A 22377-nucleotide genomic window follows, 5' to 3' on the forward strand; every position below is an offset into this window, starting at 1 on the left:
TTTTATTCATAAAAGAGAAAAGCATGAATAAAAATAATTAAAAACAGAATTATATTATTATACCTTTTGCTTTAATGCTTCTATTTTAGAACGTAATCTTCTTCCTCTTCTCCCAGTCCATCCTGCAACAAATTCAGATCCAAGAGATGTTTCAGCTGTAAATGAATGCTTTGTACCTCGATTAGACTCAAAAATAAATCCTGGAAGCTCTTCTCTTAAAATAGTGGCTTGCTGCAAAATAAAATTTCCAGAATCTCTAAATAACCCCACAAAGTATAATACCAATCTGTAAATATACCTTTTTAATATCAATAATGGAAGAATATTTTAACATATGTGATAAAACATCACTGGGAAAAATAATGGGAAACTATTTAAGATATTCTTCTGCATAATATCATCAAACTACAAAGTTAATGCATTTTATATAATTTATATTATCTTACACTAAAAAAATTTCCTGCCTGGTAAGGGAATTGTTTTTAAAATGTCATATTCATATTATTTATACAAACATTTTTACTGACTACTATATCTAAATAAATTAAGATTCAGATTTTAAACTACAAAATTTTATTAATTATAAGAAAATTATAAATAATTGCTTTCCAGTAATTATAAGAAAAATGAATAAAATATATGCAAATATTATAAACAAATATCTTCCATTTTTTTTTAAACACGTTGAGTCTAAAAACAACTTCCTGGCCTTTCAGAAATAGCTGTGTAATTACATACACACTAGCAGCAGACTAACATTATCCAACCGTTTTAATATGTGGTCATATAATGACTTTTATAAGATCTTTTATAATATATGCAAAAGTATGGAAAGCTAGATGGATTATAAATGGAAATTGGCTGCATAGACTGAAGGCAACAAGAAAGAATTTTATTGTTATGCTGCAGGTAAAAGAAATTATGACTGTGGAAGCATAACTTTACTGAATGCAGACAGTACCCTGGTATCAGAAGCAAGTGAAGTAGTTCAAATAATGAGTGCTTATTTCACCAAGATCTATCAACCTGGTGCTACCACTACATTGGATGAAGACCTAGAGATGGATGAGGAGGTTCTAGAACTGTTGCATAACCTGGATAAGAATTTGGCAATTGGGACAGATGAGATATTAAAGAAATGTTCAGCTGAACTACCAATGCCTTTGTCATGTTTGTATAATTTGATTCTTAGTTCAGGAAAAATCCCACAGGAATGGAAAGAATGTATAATAACCCTCATTTCACAAGGGTGATGCAAAGACTGATCTAACAATTGACCTATCAGTGTCTCTGGAGTGACTGTAAAGATTTTAGAGAAGTTGGCAAGAACTTACATACAGAAATAGGTGGACAAACAAAATATACTTTGCAAGGAACAGCATGGTTTACTAAAGGAAGGTCATGTCTGAACAATTTGCTCATATTTCATAATAATGTTATGGTTCAGTGGGATCAAGAACACCACATGAAAGGCTATTGCATAGCCTGGACAACATGGGATTGGAATATAAACTATTGAATTGGGATAAGTGGGTGGCTGACAGACAGGTATCAAAAAGTGGTATATGGGGGGGGGGGGGGTGAATCTGCCAGATTTAAGGTGACCAGAAGTGTGCCCCAAGAATTGGTCCTTAGGCCATTGTTGTTTAATCCACACAATAATGATATTGAAAAGAGCCGACACAAAATCTTCAGTTGTTTGCTGATGATGCAAAGATAGGCAGGATAATCAGAGATGCTACTGGTATACAGCATTTACAGGGTGATTTGAATATGCTGGAAGTGTGGACAAACAATAATGCTTATCAATTCAATGTCAGTAAGTGCAAAATTATGCACTTTGGCATGATGCGATATCCAAAAGCATATTATATTGGTGGGATTATGCCTGGAGTAACTGACAAGGCTAGTCATTGTGGAGTTAATGGTGGAAAGAAAATTGAAGTTTAAAAGTCACATAACAAAATTTACAAATACAACTAGAGGATAATTATGATGTTGAAATGAACACTGAGATGTAAGAATATGGGAATCATTTTGGCTTTTTACAAGGCTTTGATAAGACTGCACTTGCATTATTGTGAACAGATTTGGTTTCCTGGTTTCCAAAGGGATAAAGAAACTGTGGAAGGGCTGCAAAGATGACATCAGGTTTATGGAATGTAGATTAAAAGGACAGGATTCAAAGTATGTGGACTGCAGACACTGGTAGACAGAATAAAGAAGGGGTGATATGACAGAGGTCTATAAACTTTTGAGCGGGTGTTACAGGATATTAGTTGATAAAAATTTTCATTATAAGAAAGATGGCAAGAGCACAAGAGAGAATCCATGTATCCATGGAAGATAAGTTTATGTGCAGTTAACACGTTCATTGCCAATATAAATATTACGCGCCGTTTCGCTGTGGCCGCTATACTATTCCGCTTAGAAACTTGATAGTGACGTCCACGCGATAATGTGTGATTGGCCGTTTGGTGAGAACTCGCATCATGTGATATCGCGTAATTGGCAATGAACGTGTTAAGAAAGGGATGAGAGCTAGATTTTTCTCTCACGGAGTCATGAGTGGAACAGCTTGGCAGTTTAAGTAGTGAATGCATCTAATGTAAATGAGTTTAAAAAATTTATGACAGTTGATGTGGGTGATGTATGGCCACCCTTGATGATCACTTGACTACCTAGAGGTGTAATAATAATACTGCCTTACTAGAAACAAATGAAAAAGACAGACAAAGAATATTACGATCCTGAGCGGAGACTGTTTTTTTTTGACACAGCCTGTGTGTGTGTGTGTGTGTGTGTGTGTTTTGTTTTTTGCGTTTTCCTCCAAATAGTAACCCTACCAGGGGGTAATTTATTCCTACATGCTCCATTGCATACAATGCTTATATTACATGTAGCTTATAAGTACTGATTAACATTTCTATTTATATTTTTGTATCAATTTTCATATTTCATTTAGATTTTTATATATACATATATTAACACATTAACACTATACAGTATAATTCACATAATAACAGTATTTATGTTAGATCACAGGGACTGGAAATTGATTTTATTAGCAAATTTAGTTAATTCTATGTAATAGTTTTCGATAAGTCTCTGTCTTGACACTGGCCACTTGTCTCCGGAAGTGATGACGTGTTGTATTAGGGGCATCCAGATGGAGTCTAACAGCTGACAGTCGCAAAGTATGTCATCAACAGTCTGTTGAAGGTGTGGACTGCAAATGCACTATGGTGATTCCAGGATATGGAATCTGTGAAGGTAGTGTCTTAGTTTTCTGTGTCCTGTTAGTAGCGTGGTTAAACCTGGAGAAATGGTGTGTCTTTTCAGCCAGAGTCTGTTTCTGATGCTAGGAAAGAATTCTTTTGTTGTTGATCTGTTTTCTGATGTTTTCCATTCTTCTTCCCACATGTCTAGGCTTTTCTCTTCTGCAAGTGTTTTTATTGCAGATTTTGGGAATTTCTGGTAACTTGTTTCTAGCTGTTCGTTTCTAGCTGCTTCTTTGCCAAGTGATCCACCCTCTTATTTCCTGCTATTCTAGTATGTGCTTTCACCCAGCAGAAATTGATTTCCCATCCCTCTAGAGTGAGATTTAGAACTAGATTTCTCGTCTTCTCTATCAATGCAATATGGTTGTTCTGGTTTTTTATGCCATCTATAGTGCTTCTACTATCACTGTAGATTGTTGCTGTCTTTTGCTGAGAGGCGTTGAGGTTCTAATTCCTGGAGATATGTGAGTGACTGAACTATCACAACTTGTTCTGTTTGGTTGTTGGAACAGAGAGGATGCAGTCTAGAACAGCGTTCTTGTATTATGGACTGTCTGTTGTATGCAGTGAACGAACAACCGACGTTCCTTTTGGTTTGGCTTCCGTCAGTGTATATTTGAAATTTGTCACTTTCAGAGCTTTCCTTCTCCTTAATATTTGTTTTCTTTGCTGGGTGAGGCCACTTACTATAGTGAAGCGGACGTTCGTAGCAATTTGGGTCAATTTTGTAACTTTCGATATATCATCCGGAAGTGACTTCATAAATAAGAGATAATTCTTGTATTTTCAGGCAGATCAGTGTTAGAGCTGCATGGGAATAAACTTCTCTATCATAATAGCTGCAGTTTCTGCTAAGTTTTTAGTGTAGGTGCCATCTGTTTTCTTGATAGTTGATAGTATAGGTGTTGTCTTGTTCTTGTTTGCTGCTAATTTATATATGCAATTCCAAGGATTCGATATGGTTGAAACGGTACAAAATTTTTTCCATGATTCTGTTTTCGCATTTGTAATTTTGGACTGATAGCTGTATTTGGCTTTATAGTAGTTCTGTCTTCTGCTCTCTCTTAAATCTTGATTATTGTATGTTCTTCGGTATAATCGTCTGAGTGCGTTGACACATTTTCTTAGGAATGTAAATTCGTCGTTCCACCACGGTACTGATTTTCTTCCATCGATGTTTAGCTTCTTGGTTGTTCTGAGTGTTTGATTGCTGGATTTTTTCAGACCTGATGAGAGTGCAGAAACAAGGAAGTCTATATCGCTTTGTGCCGATGCCCAGATGGCTAGGTTTTTGTCTAAGTTGAGCTGTTTTTTCGCTGTTCGCATTAAAGTGATGTTCTGAGATTAAGAGTGAAAATTCTATTTTTAATGCTTTTATAAATTTCTCTAGGTTGGTTTTATTGGTGAAGTATTTGATGTTAATGTGGTGGTTTTTATTTATGATGACACTTATTATGCGATGGTCAGAACAGCTTTCCTCTTCTTCGTATTTCCATTCAGAAACCCAGGGTAAAATAGTGCTGTTTACTATTGTTAGATCGATGAAGCTGCTTCCTCTGGTATTTTCGAATGATGGAGTGTTACAGTCGTCGTTTAGTACGTGTAGGGAATTTGATGCTATGAACTCTTCCAAATTTTTACCTCTATTGTTTGTGCTCTCGTTAAACCATAAAACCGAATGGGCGTTGCTATCTATTCCCATAATTAAGCCGTGGTTGATGGTAATATCCACGATGTTGCTCATTTTGTCTGTGTGTGTGTGTGTGTGTGTGTGTGTGTGTGTGTTAAGACTTAAGTGCTAGCCTTTTAAAATAACTCATTCCTCTTCCTAAAGATATACAGCTTACTAATATCCATAAACCCAATTCTATCCACTCCATCATTCCCAAGACCTACATTAGATGCTATGGATCCCTCCCCCCCTGCTATAAATTATCCAAAAAATTAAATCTCTTATCCATTTTACTGCCCATACCACATATACTGCAGCAATGGAATCTGGCGCTTTGCAAATGTCAGGTCTCGGTTGCAGATGATTTGGCCAGTTGAATGCTCACATTTATCTGATAATGGATCTCACCAAGCATATGATCACTGATCCCATATTAACCTAGCTTATCTAACTTACATACTATTTTACATCTAACTTAAAGTATGTTATCTCATAACACTATGACCCCATGTTATCCCTATTTGAGATCTTATTTTGTAACACCACTGATAATCTATCGTGTCCATCATCCCAATGAGTCCACCAACTCAATCTAACGAGTACACCATCATTAGAGTCAGAAATTGAGTCTCTTTGGCTGCATGTACAGAGGCACAGTGAGAGCCTTTATGGGCACTACCACCTCCTCCCAACTATAATGTTATCAGCAGTGGTCTTACTTGCCTATGATAGGCACATGAGTATGCCAGGGTAGGCAATTAACTCCACATTTCTAGGAGGAGCCACTCGAGCATTCTCTGCAGTATCATCCATGTAAGGATGAATGCTAGATGTGTCCTTCAAACAGTGATTTTAAAAATTGGCTATCTTATTTGACCAGCAGAACCAGAGCTTCATCCAACACATCTGCACATATAATGTCTGTCTTGATGAGTCATGTTCACTCCTGCCAATTACCTATATTCTTGACTGATATTCTTAACTTAAATATTCATCACAATGGATAGATCATATGGCAATGACACCTCTCAATGGCCATTGCAATTTTTCTTTTAAATTAAACAGTCAGATTCCCCTGGTTTGTGCCAGTTCTGAGTCAGCTGTTAGTTGCCAGCTGAAATAGGTACACTAGACAGACTGGCATGGCATACAACTGAGGTATTCCATGAGAAGGGCAAGGAGCAAGTTTAGGCTCAACCGTTCCATGACTGGTTCGCACAGTTACCATGAAGTGCCATACCTGCTTCGTACCCTAGCCCAACCAGCCCAGTCTTCAGAGTCAATCCACATCCCTGTTTTGCTGACTTTACTTATCCACATTACTCTGTATACTAGTGCCTGTTTAATCTTGAAGACCTGCTGCAGATATGGGTATGTCCAACATGAAAATCACTATCCCCCTCGGATTTTCAGGAGCTGACAGGACTGCTCTGGATACTGCAGGAAGCACGGCACTTTATGGAGATGCATCCTGATCCCCAGATGAACTGATTCTATGGAGCCAAACCCTTACAACGAAACAACTCATCCCAGAACTTCTTTGAGTTCAGTTGAGTTACTGCACTTGGCCCCAGAGTGGCCAATTTTCATGTCCAGGTTCAGGAATATTAACCCAATTATCTTTAGGTCTACTGCCAGAACCAGCTTTTTTTTCTCATGCTCCACTTCAGAACAGATCTCTCATGTATTAGAAAGGGACCTGGTATTATCCATACTAAAGAGTGTGAGAAAAAGTGCCTATTCTGAAGTGGCCCACACCCATGAAAGGTTATTATAAACCTATACTATGAGTGGGCTAAGGATTTTTTTCCATTTTTATTTATTAACTTTAATATATATATTCATTTATTTATTATTTTTTACTAATAACAGGAAACCCTGATTTAGAAACCAAACATGGAACTTTTTAAAGCCACTTCAGGCCTCCAATAAGCTATGCAATACAGACAGTGATGCCTTTTGACATTTGTCAAATAGAAATTAAGAGTGCAGTAAAGTTACATCCCAGGAGAGGACAGCAATCAGGAATTCTAATAAATTCTGGGCCATGGATTGGGGAGGGGGGTAAGAATTCTTCCTCGCAATGTTCCTTAAATAAAACTGTGATCTCATGGAAATTCTGCAGTTGTCTCTCATTACAGCAAGGGTTTGTTTGGTATAGTGGAAGCATTGCTATAGTGAATATCCTTTAATATAGTTCACCCACCGATTAGAGATCCTTCGACACTTCTGCGCATGTCAGAAAAAGGAGAATCCATTCCGATAATAGGGTAATCAATCTGTCTTCTGGGATGAATTTGTTTATTATTAAAGGTCGGAAAATTTAGCATTTCTTTTACGAACATTGCTGTTTTTAAAGTGTAACTATTTTGCTTGTATAACAGTTGGAAAAATGTACATAGAGTATTAACAAAATTAAAAAAAGGTATAGCATAAAACAAAAATTTAACTAAGTTTATTTTTAAGAAAGTTTTCTATAAAATAAAAATAATTATACAGAAAAAACAGAAATTTTTTTCAAATGAACTTAGATATTCTAAACTTACAGTTGAGAGAACTGAGATACTTGAATGTCCTAAACCGATTAATTATTTATGACTTGTTGCGACTCTTTTAACAAACCCATGCAAAAAAAATGTTGGAAAAAAATACCATTTATCAAATCCTTTTAATCTTCAGAATCATCTGAATCGGTGTCCGAATCGCCATCACTTTCACTTAAACTGATCGCTAGAGGTTCACATAATTCTTCGATAATTCCGTCTCTGTCTCAATACATATTTTCCAATGAGGTGACATGAGAGCAATATTTTCCCCAGTTTTGAGCTGTAATACTTTCAATCGCCTGTTCTGAAAGCTTAAAAAGTTTCAACATGTCAATATCCCCAGTTACATTGCAATGGCGAATGAAGTTTGAATTTGGTAAAAAACCCATTACTCCACCCGCACACAAAATCAGCACATTTTTATAACCATTAGATAGAAAGGAAGAAGTTATATATTGCAGTTCTTTCTGTAAAAGATTGTCTGAAGAACAAAAGGAGTGGGCCCGATGAACCAGTGTTTTAATAGTTCCTGCCTTTTGACTGGGATGGTGATGAGATTCAGCATGGATATAATGGCCTGTGTGAGTCTTCTTTTTATAGACTGAGAAATAGAATGTCAGCACATTATTCAATATTCTTTTGCAACAGCTACTGAAATGTTTAACAACAGAACTTGTTGACTGTACCGGATCCATTATACAAATTAATAATAAAAAAATAATGCAAAAAAGCGACAACAAAAATCAAGCTAGTACTAGTACAGCGACAGACAAAAAAAGCACATGATTTCGCATGTTGGCGACCAATTCGTACATCCTTCATTTCTTTCTCCCCCTTCAGCATGAATCGATTATTCTTGGCAAAATGCCAAGGAGAGACCTACAAACAGTGGGCATACTGTATTTGTGCTACTGAACTCTGCCCACTCTTTTTTACAATTTATATACGGAATATCAGCTCAGGTTTTGGGAGAATGTAGAGGGGGGGGGGGAACTAGCAATGCCTCTAAATCTCAGTTGTGATAGGGTTCCAAGGGAGTGGAAAGAGGGCATAATAATTCCCTGATGGTCTAAGACTGCAGTAGCAAATTATAGACCAATCAGTATCTCAGGCATAGTAGTAAAAGTACTAGAAAAAATTGGTTGAAAAGAGAATTCAAGAATGGGTGGATAAAAATATGATACTGTATGAGGGGCAACATGGCTTTGTGAAGGAGTTGGTTAGACAATAGTAATTTACTAACTTTTTATAATAGAGTAACAGCTGAGTTGGATGAAGGAAATTGCTACATGATGATTCTGCAGATTTTGCAAAGGCATTTAAAACAGAATACCACATGGAATTCTGTTATGCAAATTAGAACAAATGGAGATGGATATGATACAGGTTAAGTGGTTAAGAGGGTGACTGCTGGACAGATATCAAAAAAGTGGTATAAAGAGGAGCAGAATCAAGACAAAACATGTGAATAGTGATGTGCCACAAAGTTCAGTGCTGGGACCACTTGTTGTATCGTCCCTTTTCTATCTCTTGTAAGCATAAATCACACTAATGTATCTTTCTTTCAATAATTCCTACTTATTACTTTCAAATCACCCTTTTAATATCATTTATCTTTTTACTTCTATCTCAATATACTTATTACTTAGGCCGAACTCCTTGACGAGAGTGAAGTTGTTGTTCTGTGAGACAAACAAATGCAAATGGCGGATGCCTATTTCTTTGTCTCAGCACTGGTTCTATCTCCCTTTTCAAATTCAGAGAAAATTTATTTATTAACGCTGCGCCACCCTGAATCCTAGGATATACTAAACATGTAAGACCAAGGAGTTAGAATCCAGTCAGCATTCACTCTTGTCATTTATAATTTTTAAACTTGCAGTCATGACCTGATAATGTCTAATTTTCCCACCTTTCGAGGTTCGCTATATTTTATGAGCAAGTGCAGTAGGATCTAAGTACAGGCAAGACAACATTTATACTTAAACAAAACATTTTAATTACAAGTAGAATACATATAATACACTTTGTTAATCATGTAAAGCACTGAGTTAATCATTCAATAAAATTTCTGGTACAGCATTAGCACTCTTACATACAGTTATTTATTCTTTCCATAAATTTCTATCTGAAAAATCTAATTAATAACATATATCACTTAGTCTCGTTGTATCACTCTACTCAATCAAATCTCATTCTTAATATATATCAAATTCCATTCACAATCTTCTCTGACAAATCTTATTCAATTTACATATATCTCAGGCCTAATTAAGAACTCTAGTATATCACTCTCTCTTAAGGTACATTCATGAGACAATATTCTATTTCTTTCTTAAATCTATCGCTTAACAGTTCAAAGAGTCTCTAGTAGCACATACAATAAATCTTGTTCAATTCCATTAGTTAAAAGACAAAGTTTTCACCTCACCAATTTGCTGGTATGCTACTTTAACCGCTTTAGTATCTCGTAGATATTTACCTACGTTGACCGCTTCACTTCACACTTTACTGGATGCTCTTTACGATTTTCCTCTATTACTACATATGGGAGATTTCTGTAGTTTTCCACTATCATGATCTGCTGGGCTTTTGTTTCCGACTGGTAAGTTCCCTTGGTCATTTGGTCGTAACTTCCTCGAACAAAGGAAACCCACGTGGAGGCTCCATACCAGCTGGACTTCCGAGACACAGGAATACAGCAGCAGGAAAACATCTAAAAGCCCTGTGCACAGCGTTACCGCTCCTTTTAAACGGCATGCCACTTTTCTCATTCATCATCTGATATCTACGTCATACGTTCTCTACGTCACACGGCACTAAGCGCCACTCACGGAATCCTCTCATAACTTTTGTAGCATCATGGGGGGGGGGGAGGCACCGTGCTACATAACAGATGTACCTGTACTCTCATTATGTATTTACGAAGTTGGTCATTTCACATTTTGGTTATTATCTCTCACCCAGCAAATGGTTAGTTATTTACACAGTATCTGAGACTAAGCAGCTATACACCAAAATTATAATGAAATTTCACATTACAAAATAAGATAAGATATAAAACTAAAGGTAAAATTTCTATACAAGTGCTTCTACATTTCTGATAAATCATCAATTCTTTTAAGAGAGTGATAACGATGTTAAGTCAGAGTGAAACATAATTTTCTTTAATATTCTGGTTCACTCCGACTTAACACACTACTGTCTAATTTGTACATAAATGATAAAGGAAATAACCTGAAAGGAAATATTCATTGTTTGCTGATGAACAAAATTAGGTAGAGTAATAGTTAATCAACGCAATGTGGAGAATTTGCAGGACTATTTAATAGGTTGTCAGTATGGGCAAAAGATAACAGGTATCAGTTTAATGTGGAGAAATGTATAAGTTATGCATTTCAAGATATATATATTACAAGCTGTGTACCACAGTGATGTGGTACACAGCTTGGGGTGGTAGAAGACAGAGAGTTGAAGTTTAGAGGACATATTGCTAAGGTTGCTAAAGTAGCTCATAAGATTACTTGGCCATTAAAGAATACACTAACAAGTAGAGATAAGGAGGTTGTTATTCCATTTTATAAGGCCTCAACATATCCACAAGTGGATTACTATGCTCAGGTCTGGTCTCAATGGCTTCTTTGAGATGAGCAAGCAGTGAAAAAGATTCAGAGGTGAGCGACCAAGATGGTGAGTGGTCTGTGGAATGTTCCCTATGGGGATAGATTGAGGGTGTGTGAATTGCAAAAGTTAGTTGACAGGAGAAAATGAGGGGACATGATAGAAACATTTAAGTTACTTAAAGGGTTTTATAGGATTGATGTTGAGGAAATATTAAATTTAGTTTAATCCTTTATCCAAGTGTAAGCAAACAAAGTTTGCGTCTGAAGTATCTTCAGTACTGAGGCAACTCGTGGTAAAGGTGGACCAAGCTCTCATCAATCCTTGTTTTAGTATCTCCCATAATGCAAAGCACATCTCCTTGCAGACATGTATTAATGCTATGCATTAAGGGAAGGGCCACTACCCAGACCAGTTTCAACCTTTATTGAGGTCTCGTCATTGCTTCCACCTTGGTATCACCACCTATGGGTCTGGCTCCCATGGAGAGGTCATATTTACCTATACGAGATGTCAAAAGGTGTCTCACCTTATTATTAAATTACTCTCTTTTAGCTTATAGTCACGAGAACGACCTTTCGTTATCGAAAAAAGAACAGTTAATTGCACTTTCAAGTGACAGTGGGCTTAAAATGCAATTCTGTGATCTTGGTTTGGCTCGATTCTGGATCTCGCCTTCAGTGAAAAGTGAATTTCCTGAATTATCTGAAGCAGCACTGAAAATCGTCATGCAGTTTTCTACAACCTATTTTTGTGAGAAAGGATTTTCATCGCTCCCTCAAATAAAAACAAAATACAGAAATCGTCTTGGTGTGTGTGTGTGTGTGTGCCAATCTTTGACTGAAATTGATCAATATTGAGCCAGATATCCAGCAACTCTGCAAAGGCCGAGAAGCTGAACACCATCTCATTAAAAGTAAGTAATAACATAATTATATCACATTATTTATTTGGATTACAGGTTCTGATTATTCTCGTTACTGGTTCTGGAATTAATCCATTTCTTAAATTGGACAAAATCAGGGATGAAACGAAAGTTAAGCAAAGTGACGTCACAGTGAGGCTTAGCTCTGCTGGCGAAGAGGAGAGCTGCCCGCATCCCGTTTAGTGAAGTTCCGTATCTCATGCGGTTGCTCTTGCAGGAATATGTGGCCGAGCACACTGAATCCGTTGCATGTAGACAACAATATCCGTACAGTCATGGATTATACAGAAACACACATCACAACATAACGAATACAAGCAGCACACAGGACGGATATAAGTAAAACCATCACACAATTAATGAATCTGCCAGATTTACAATGACCACTACTGTGAATCTGGATAAAACGGGATGGATTTAATTAAAACCACCATCATAACACGATTAGTACAAATCACATAGTAAATCACACAAAACTGTACATAGTAACAACATTAGTTTAAGAATATGCAAGAAAATATAGTACTGTTATTTGGAGAATGTAAATATTTTCCAAAATTCTGAATATTAACAAAAAAAAAAAAGAAAGAAAGAAAAAAAAGAATATTTAGAAAATGCATCTAAAAGTACTGAAAAATAACAACATACAAAATAATTTACCAAATGACAAGCAGAATCACATGTAATTTATTTTTATTATTTTGCTTCTTTTTTTTTTTTAAATATTTCTTACATCTTCTACAGACTAAGAAAATAAAGATTGTTAACGATTCTACTTTTTTTGGGGAAATTCAAAGAACACTTGAAATTAATTGAAAGCAATTATTCTCAATTCATATAAATAATGATGTAATCATACCTGTTGTCCATCAGAATTATGGATACAGATTTCACCTTCACGCCTACATGATAATGACCAGTTTCCAACAACAAGTCTTATGGGTCCAGGAGAGGACAAGATAGGTTGACTTGGGGTACCTGGTTTAACTTGACTTCTTGCTCTCTGCAACTTTTCTAAAAACTCACCACGATTTTCTGAAACGCAAACTGGATTATATTAAATGTCAAGCACTGCTGTGTTTGTTTGTTCTTTTCAGAAAACTCAAAAAGATATAGTCTATGGATAACACAGTAAATTTCATTATTCAGAGATGTGATAAAAGAAGCAGAACCATTATTTAACTAGTGTTTTCAACATTAATTTAAAAATCATACACTTTAAATTAAAATTATATATTTCTTGGAATAAATTTCAAAATTTTATATAATAATAACTTTCCTCAAGGATGCTCAAGAATGTACTCGTTTCACCTACATTGAACTGTACTGATTTTGATACAAAACATTTACAACTAAATAAATGCAACAGAAGGTCACTATAATTCAACTGAAAAGTAAAAATCGATTATATTAATACAAAAATATTCATATAATAGATTTCTTACTATATGCAGTACTTGTTGCATAGGATTGTTAACATAAAAAGTTTTCATTATATTTAAAGTATATTTATTTAGTTAATATACAAATTAAAATATTTTTTACTGTGATACTATGTTTCACTTAGTAATATAAGAATTTAGCAAGGGCAGTTAGTAACATACACTCCATTTACACATTATCTCACACGTTCATTAACTGTTAGAAAATTTATCTTCATTCCAGTGAAAGCAATGCAATTAGTTTGATATCATAATAATCAAAATGATAAAGATTAACAGCTTTTCATTAATTATGAATACATTTTCCCCTCTCTCTCAAGCATATGTGACTTAAAATAAAAATCTTACACAACAAAATTTGGGCCTTTTGAATTTCACAAATGCTCTCAAATTCATTTCTGGTCTGAGAAATGGCTCACCAAGAATGAACAATTTTAACAGTATGTGAATTGCAGTAATGAATGACAGACAGTATCTGGAAAAGATTTATAAAATTTTCTGCATCTACACACAACCGAAATTTTCTGCATCTACACACAACCGAAATTTTCTGCATCTACACACATTTGAAGTTTCCTGTCAAACATCCATTCCAGTTTGAAAAGGAGATATTCAGTGTTGATATGTGAAAGTAGTTTGAAATGATAGGCAATGAGTGATGTGTTTGGAGAGGATGATAGTATGCGGAAAAGATTACAGGAAATTTAAATTTTTAAAATGCTCCTCATTCATTAGAAACTTTTTAGCTACGATTTGGGTAATAATATAAGTTAAAAGATGATGTAAACAATTTTATAAAACATCTCCATTTACACACTAGTTGGTTGTAGTTGTAGTTTGGTAAGGTTGACAAAGTGGGGAAAAAAAAAGAAGTTATGTAAGAATTATAAAATTATCACCACCAAAACACTGATAATTTGGGATATAAGAACTATGAGGAAAACATGCAATAGGCTCAAAGGATTATGAATTTGGAGGCAGTGAAGAAGATTTTACTGATTTGTTTTATTTGGTGTTTTATTTGGATTCTGGTGTGTAATGGTGAATCGAAGTCTCATCCACAGTAATAAATTGACACACAAAATCAATTTTATTCTTGTTAAAATGCTCAAAGCACTGTTCAGAGATTTTCATGCGAGTGCATTTTTGATCTACCGAGCAAGTGCGGCATCCATCTTGCTCAAAGCTTTTTCATTTGCAATTCTTCATGCAAAATATATCTTACACATCCTTTTGAAATGCCTAGAGTCTCAGCAATTTCACACACTTTGACTCGCCGGTCATCCAATACCATATCGTACACTTGATCAATGATTTCTGGTGTTGTTACACTTTTTGGACATCCTTCACGTGGATCATCTTCAAGGCTGGTACAGCCATGTTTAAACTTGGCAGCCCATTTCTGAATTGTCAAAAACAAAGGAGAAGTGTGCCCATAAACTTTTATGAACTTCGAATGAATTTCTTCTGGCATTAAACCTTCTCTTACAAAGAATTTTATAACTGCACGATACTCAATTTTATCCATTTCAAGGGATACAGACAACACTTTTGCTTCAGACGTGAATAAAGCAAACTACCTGACTGAATGACGTAATTTCACATGGATAATTATGACAGATGTACCAACTTAGAAAAAAAAAAATCTTGCAGATAGTGTTGCCATCTATGGTTGAGGCCAAGAACTTTTCAGACCACCCTCGTACAGCACCTAGCAAGTACAACTTCCTCTCTTCTGTTTTTTTTCTACATAGACTAGACAGCCAATGCTTAACTAAGACTAGATTGCCAATTCATTTGTTAGTTTTTCCTGCCAGGATAACTGCCACTGATTAATTGTAAGTAAAGAAAGTATGAGCTAAACTAGCAACAGCATCTGCAGTCTCATTTCTCTTGACTCTACTGTGACTGGATATCCAAACCACCATCAAAATTAAGGATCCTCATTTAATACAATTATCGCTGTATGTAGATGACCTGTGAAGAACTCAATCAGTCTGTATAAATCATATATTTTTTGTAACAGTTTTCTTTTACGTGTACAATGGCAAACTGGGTACATGCATCTCAAAAGTACAGTTGCTGCATTAAAGTGGAACCTGACTTGAGTCAAGGTGGTCAGGAAAAATAGCACCATACCCAACAGAAGATCTCAATCCATCAGTATAGATGGTTATGAAATCAGAATGCTTTGCTCTGTGTGCATTACCTTGATGGACCTGTGGTTTCAGTCAGGATTTCTCCATGACTGCAGGTCGTAAAGAGTCCAGCTATTCCTGTCTTGGGCTTTTCTTCTCCATTTTCTTCCAACTTTCTTAATCATTGGGTCTTCCCACCTTAAGGCTAGTCTTTCCTTTTGGTATCTCTTGGATACCAGTTTGTAACTCTGACTGTCCATCTGTTGTCATTCATTCTGGCGAGATGTCCTACCCATCTTCTTTTGCTGTTGTAGATTGTTTTTATTATATCTGTGAGTCCAGACTTCTTCCCGATTTCTGTGTGTCTTACGTGGTCTATTTTGTTTATATTGCATATTCTTCTTTCTATTGCATGTTGAGTTGTTATTAAGCTTTATTCTTCTTTTAAAGTTATGTTCCATGTTTCACTGCCATAAGTTAATGCTGGTAAGATGTGACTATTGAAAAGATGGGCTCTTATGTCTATATCTATGTTTTGGTTGGTAATTGTTGATTTTATTTTGTTGAAGGCTATCCAAGCAGCTCTTTTTCTCCTTGCTATTTCATTTGATATATCATTATTAATTTTTATGGACTATCCGAGGTAGATGTATTCTTCAACTTTTTTGATGGTGTGAGATTCTAGAGTGATTGTATGATCTTTACAGTATTTGTTTTTCATCCATCTTGTTTTGTCAGGGTGTATTTCCAATCCTAAGAAGCTAGAATAAAAATAGATAGAGGCTATTTAACAATAATTGGTTTATATGCCCCAGAAGAAGGAAGAGAACAGGATAATATTGATTTTTATAATCAGCTACAAAACATATATAATAAAATAAATAAAAATGATTACATAATTTTAGCAGGAGACTTAAATGCAAGAATTGGAAACACGAAAATTAATAATAATATAGGAATACATGGAGAACACATGCTAAACAGAAATGGTAAAAAATTGATTGACTTTGTAGTTTATAATAACCTAAAAATAATGAATTCCTTCTATAAACATAAAGACATACATAAATATACTTGGGCAGCAAGAGGATGGAAATCAATATTAGATTACTTCATATTAAATGAAAAGACATCAAAATTTTCACTAGATGTTAGAGTTCACAGAGGATATGAAATAAGCAGTGACCACTTCCTTGTTAAAATAAAATCAAGATTACCACCTAAATGGCTACAAGTAACAAGAACAGAAAGAAAAATTGAAAACTAGACTATTGAATGACACAAATGTACAATGGCTATATGAACAAAGAATTAACTAGTATCTAGATAAAATGAAGAAATAGAAATAGAATGGCTTAATATAAAAACGATACTAAATGCAGCAGCAAATGAAAGCTTAGGAAAGACCAAAAAATTCAATAAAAGAAAAAAACTGAAGATCTGGGATGATACAATCAAAGAAATAATCAAAAAGAAAAAAGAAGCCTATCACAAATGGTTAAGCAGTAAAAGATTAGAAGATGAAATAGAATATAAAAGAATAAGAGCCATAGCTAAAAGAGAAGTCAGAAAAAGACAGAGAATCATGGAATAAATTTGTTTCTAATTTAGAACATGATTTATATAAAATAAGACCCAATGTATATAAGATTTTGAAACACCTAAATGCAGATACCAAAGAAAACATAAAATTAAACACTGAATTGAAATTAGAAGAATTTCTAAATTACTACATAGAACTGTGGACAGACAAATATTTTAAAAAAGACAACTGGCAAACAATTAACGAAAATGAAAAGGAAATAACTGAAGAAGAATTAGAAATCAGCCTGAAAGAAACAAGAAACGGAAAATCACCTGGAGAAGATAAGCTAGGTTCAGAACTATATAAATACACAGGAACAAGATTCAAAGGAAGACTCTTATTATTTTTAAATAAAATTTACTCAACTGGTATTCCCCCACAATAGAATGGAAAAAAGCAATTGTGATTCCTATCTTTAAAAAAGGTAATAGAGATGACCCTAAAAACTATAGAGGTATCAGTATACTAAATTCATGTTACAAAATATACAGCAGAATCTTAAATAACAAACTAATGAAATATTCCGAAAACTTTATTCTAGAGGTACAAAATGGATTTAGAAAAGGACGATCATGTATAGACCCAGCCTTTTGCCTAAAATTAATAATAGAGAAAAGAAGAGAATATAATTTAGAAACACATATTGCATTTATTGACTTTGAAAAAGCATTTGACAAAGTTAAAAGAAACATTATTTAACATATTAAAAGAAAGACAAATACCAAATAATATCCTAAAAGCTGTCACAAGTATATATGAAAATAATCAAATACAAATATATGAAAATAATCAAATACAAATAAGATTAAATCATGAGCTATCATATACAAGAGAGATAAACCAAGGGGTCCGACAGGGATGTCCCCTCTCAGCAACTCTTTTTAATATCTACTTAAATGAAATAATAATAAAATGGAGTAAAAATTTACATCAAGGAATTAAACTTTCACCTACAGTTAACTTGAACACTCTCCTCTTTGCAGACGACCAAATAATAATTATAAATTCTGAAGATAACTTATAGAAAGCTATTTTAAATCTAAATGAGATATCCAAAGATTATGGTATGATAATATCAACGGAAAAATCAAAAACTATGGCCTCTAAAGGACAAGATCCAGCAAGAACTAAAATAGTATTAGATAACAAGATCTTAGAACAGGTGAATTCATTTAACTACCTAGGATGTATGATCACTTATGAAAATGAAAAAGATATAAACATAAAAATTGCAAAATATTTAAAAATAACAGGAGTAATTAACTCTATATTTAAACCAAACCTAGTTCAAAAACAAACCAGGCTAAAAGTATACAATACATTAGCCCTACTGGTCTTAACGTATGGAAGCGAAATCTGGACAATAAAACAAAAAGACAAACAAAGATTAACAACAGCAGAAATGAAGTTTATGAGAAAAACTGCAAAGTATACCCTATTTGATCACAAAAGAAACGAAGATATTATGAAAGAATTAAACCAAGAACCAGTAATTGAAAAAATTAAAAAATATAAACATAGATGGATGGAACACGTTCAAAGAATGAAAACAGAAAGATTACCAAAACAAGCCTTAAAGTACAAGCCATTAGGAAAAAGAAAACCAGGACGTCCTTTTAAACGATTCAACGATGACTTCTAAGGCCGGAACAGGCCATACTAGGCCTAAATCCTTGATACGTATGATGATGATGATGATGATGTATTTCCAATCCAATTTTTTGGCAGTTTTGGCTTATGTTATTCAGCATTGATTCTAGGAGTTTGGGTGAGTGAGATATTAATACCACATCATCGGCGAATAATAGGATATTTAATATTTCACCATCAATGTTTATTCCATCTTTCATGTCAATTTTTCGAATGATGCTGTCCAGAGTAGATGTGAAGAGATTAGGTGATAAGACATCACCCTGACGTACTCCTCTACTTAAGTTAATTTTAATCGGGTGATTGAAAAGGGTGATATTTGTTGTGCTTCCTTTGTAGATATCTTTTATGAGTTGGTTGTATGCTTTTTCTACGCCTTGTTCTATTAAAGCTTGGAATATTGTGTTATGCTCAACAGTGTCAAATGCCTTTTTAAAATCTATAAAAAGAAGACAAAGTGGGATCTGGTATTCTCTGCATCTTTCTGTTAGCTGAGTAATAGTTTGAATTTTTTGAATTCAAAAAAGGCTTTTCTATTGTTGAAAAGCCTTTTTTGAAACCAGCCTGTTCTTTGCAGCTATTTTCATTGATGGAGGTTTGTATTAGGTTTAGGATGATTCTGGCGAATATTTTATATGTGTGTGCTAATAGACAGATAGGTCTGTAGTTACTGATGTTTTCCATTCAGTAGGTACTTTCCTTAATTGTATAATATCGGGTAAACCTTTCTGCTAGAGCTTTGAAGAGTATTTGTCCACCCATTTTTAATTCATATGATTTTATACCGTCAATTCCTGGTGATCGGTCATTTTTCATATGGTGGATAGCCATTTTTATTTCTTCAGGTAAGACAGATGGTATTTCCAGATTTTCCAAATTTTCGTCTGGTACTGGAGCTGTGATTACTTGTTTAGATGAGTAAAGGTCCTCATAAAACTATTTTACTATTTTTTCCATTTCACCTCTGTTTGTGTGTCTGTTTCCTTGATTGTCTATGAAGGCTGATGGTAGTGGTTGCTTAAGATTTATTTCTTTTTCTACATTTTTTAGGCTACTGTGGAGCCTAGCTGCTTCTGCCAATTTTGTTGTTCTATATATGTTATAGTAGTCTTTGATATTCTGCCTCAGTTGTTTACAAATAATTTTATAGTCTAGACGATCTTTTCCTGTATCTTTCAGTATTCTTCTTTTCTTCATAAGTTCTATTGTTCTTGCTGATAGGCGTTTCCTGGTCTTAGGAGGAAGCTCATAAGGTTCTTTCTTTGCAGTTCATTAATTTATTGTTAAAGTTTGTTAAATCTTCGTCGATGTCATTTTTTAATTTCCAGTCGGTTTCTTCCACCTTTTTTTCTAAATTCTTCTGGGTTTATCTGTTTTGAGCGTTTTTTATGGTTGGACTGTGCTTGTATGCGTTCATTTTTTTATGTATTTTGAGAGTGGCTCTTATTGGATGGTGGTCTGAATGAATGTCGCAGTAAGTTTTCCCAATGACTTCGGCATTTTTTATTATTCTTTTGCAATCTGTTAGGATGAAATCAATTTCATTTCTTGTCTCTCCATTTGGAGATTGCCAAGTCCATCTTTTTCCAGTTCTCTTTTTAAAGAAACTATTCATAATGTACAGCCTTTCTGCTTCTACAAATTCTGCCAGGAGTTCACCTCGTTCATTTCTTTCCCCTTTCCCCCACGGTTCAATGTATTTTTCTTCAATAAATCCTGTACCAATCTTTGCGTTGAAATCTCCACACACTATTGTGTATGTTGTTTTTTTCAGTAATGTTTCTCGTAGGTGTTCATAGAAATTTTCTATTTCTTTTTTTTTTTTTTGTCAGCTGTTCAGGTGGGTGCGCAGGCTACTATTATTTTTATTGTTATGGATTCTCCAATTTTTAATATTAGTGTTCCTAGTCGTTCAGAATGGATTGTACAAGAAATAATATTTTTAGTTAGCTTTTCATTTATGATGAAGCCAACTCCTCCAGCCCTTGTAGTGTTATCTGAGACTCCCAAGAAAATTTGGCTGCCATTGTTCCATTTTGCTGTTAATTCAGAGCTTCTTTGGGTTTCACAGATAGCGAGGACATCAAACTTTACATTTTGCAGTTCTTGAAGCAGGAAATCAATATGGGAGTCAGAAGACAGAGTTCTAGTGTTGAAGGAACCAATAAATGGGGTCAAATTTCCAGATGGTGGTTTACCTTCCTCAGCGGGATTCTTAGCACCCCCCCCCCCCCCCTGCTCTTGCAGATTTCTCGCCACCACCTTGGTGGGATTGCAAAGAGCCGTGCAGGGCTGAGGGCCTTTTTCTTCTTCGACTTGCTAACATCTTTACAGTGGTCTACAGCACTTCTTCTGACCATGGTTCTGAAGTGCACCTTTGGTCCACGGCTCCTTATTCATTATTCGGAACTGCCTGTTTGGGCTTCCCTCATCCACCACCCGAGGGACGCATTTGGTAGGGGTTAGGTTCCTCCCAAGTCTGTGTGCATTAAACAGCTGAAAGACTGAACATAGAATATGACTTTTTTTTTTTTTTTTTTTAGCTGGCAGCAAGAGGATGCATGATGAAATGAAATCCTACCATGAATGATAGAATGCTATCATGTTCAGTGCAGGTAAAGTTGTCAACGGTCATGTCCACCTGCATGACCTCTTTCATATGAACATGAAATGCATGAAGGAGTGTCTGCCGTAATATTGATCTTTCCAATATAGGGGAAAAAATACTAGTCCATGTGGGATGCGTGGATAAAGACTATTTTTAGGGTAAAGTTAAATAATAAATGTTTCTGTTGAAGTGACAAAGTAGGTTTGTTAACTTTGACATGATGACTGAATAGACATTTATATACTTTGATGATGAATAGGATCCCACCATTGCAGAGACTCTTCTTTGCAGAAATAGAGTATGGATCCATGATCAAGCTCTGGGTAAACAAGTACATAATAAAGGCAAAACAAATAACATCAATCAGTACCCCAAACTGAAAGGGCAGAGCATGAAGGATATTCTATGCTCTCTTGCATCTTTCTCTTAGCTGACAAATATATGCAAGGATTTCTGCCAAAAATGAGTCCCACAAACTTGGATTCTGTTGTTACCGGGTTATGTTCCATTGGGTCTGTGAAGAGTGTTTTTAGCAGAAATGTATACAGACACTGTCTGCCTGCTGAAAACCTGTCTGTTATTAAGAATCGATGACTGCAAAATCAACTATTGCTAAAACTGTCTTTGAATGATCCTCATTTAACAAGAATGACAGAAAATTGTGCAGTAATCAACATATACAGAACTGCCTACTATGACTGGACGATGTTGCAAAGAGTTGTCACACTTATGACAAAGCCTTGTGAAACAAACTCTTCTTGACAATATGGTAGGATAATGTGCTTCCCACACAGACTTCAAAGATTAGACTTTGAAGAGAAAATTTTTGATAACAGTAAGCTCCCATCCCCACCCCAACAGGTTCTTTTTATATGCTACCTGGTCAAGCCATAAATACTGTTACAACTT

The 22377-nt window shown here is 35.0% G+C and overlaps 1 protein-coding gene across 9 annotated transcripts in view; it reads right to left on the bottom strand.

The window, feature by feature from the left end:
• Ufd4 (ubiquitin fusion-degradation 4-like) overlaps positions 1 to 22377 on the bottom strand; it is an 831523-nt gene that overhangs the window by 601993 nt on the left and 207153 nt on the right. For all 9 annotated transcript variants that reach the window (XM_090399614.1, XM_090399612.1, XM_090399618.1 and 6 more), the window contains exons 13-14: positions 12905 to 13080; positions 64 to 231 (exon numbers count right to left, since the gene is read on the bottom strand). In XM_090399614.1, the coding sequence (XP_090255740.1) occupies positions 64 to 231; positions 12905 to 13080 (344 nt within the window). The remainder of the gene's footprint in view (positions 1 to 63; positions 232 to 12904; positions 13081 to 22377) is intronic.

This window comes from Typopeltis vanoorti, chromosome 10, assembly GCF_054136105.1.
Source record: "Typopeltis vanoorti isolate ZY-2024b chromosome 10, IOZ_Tvanoo_1.0, whole genome shotgun sequence".
Taxonomy (NCBI): Eukaryota; Metazoa; Arthropoda; class Arachnida; order Uropygi; family Thelyphonidae; genus Typopeltis; species Typopeltis vanoorti.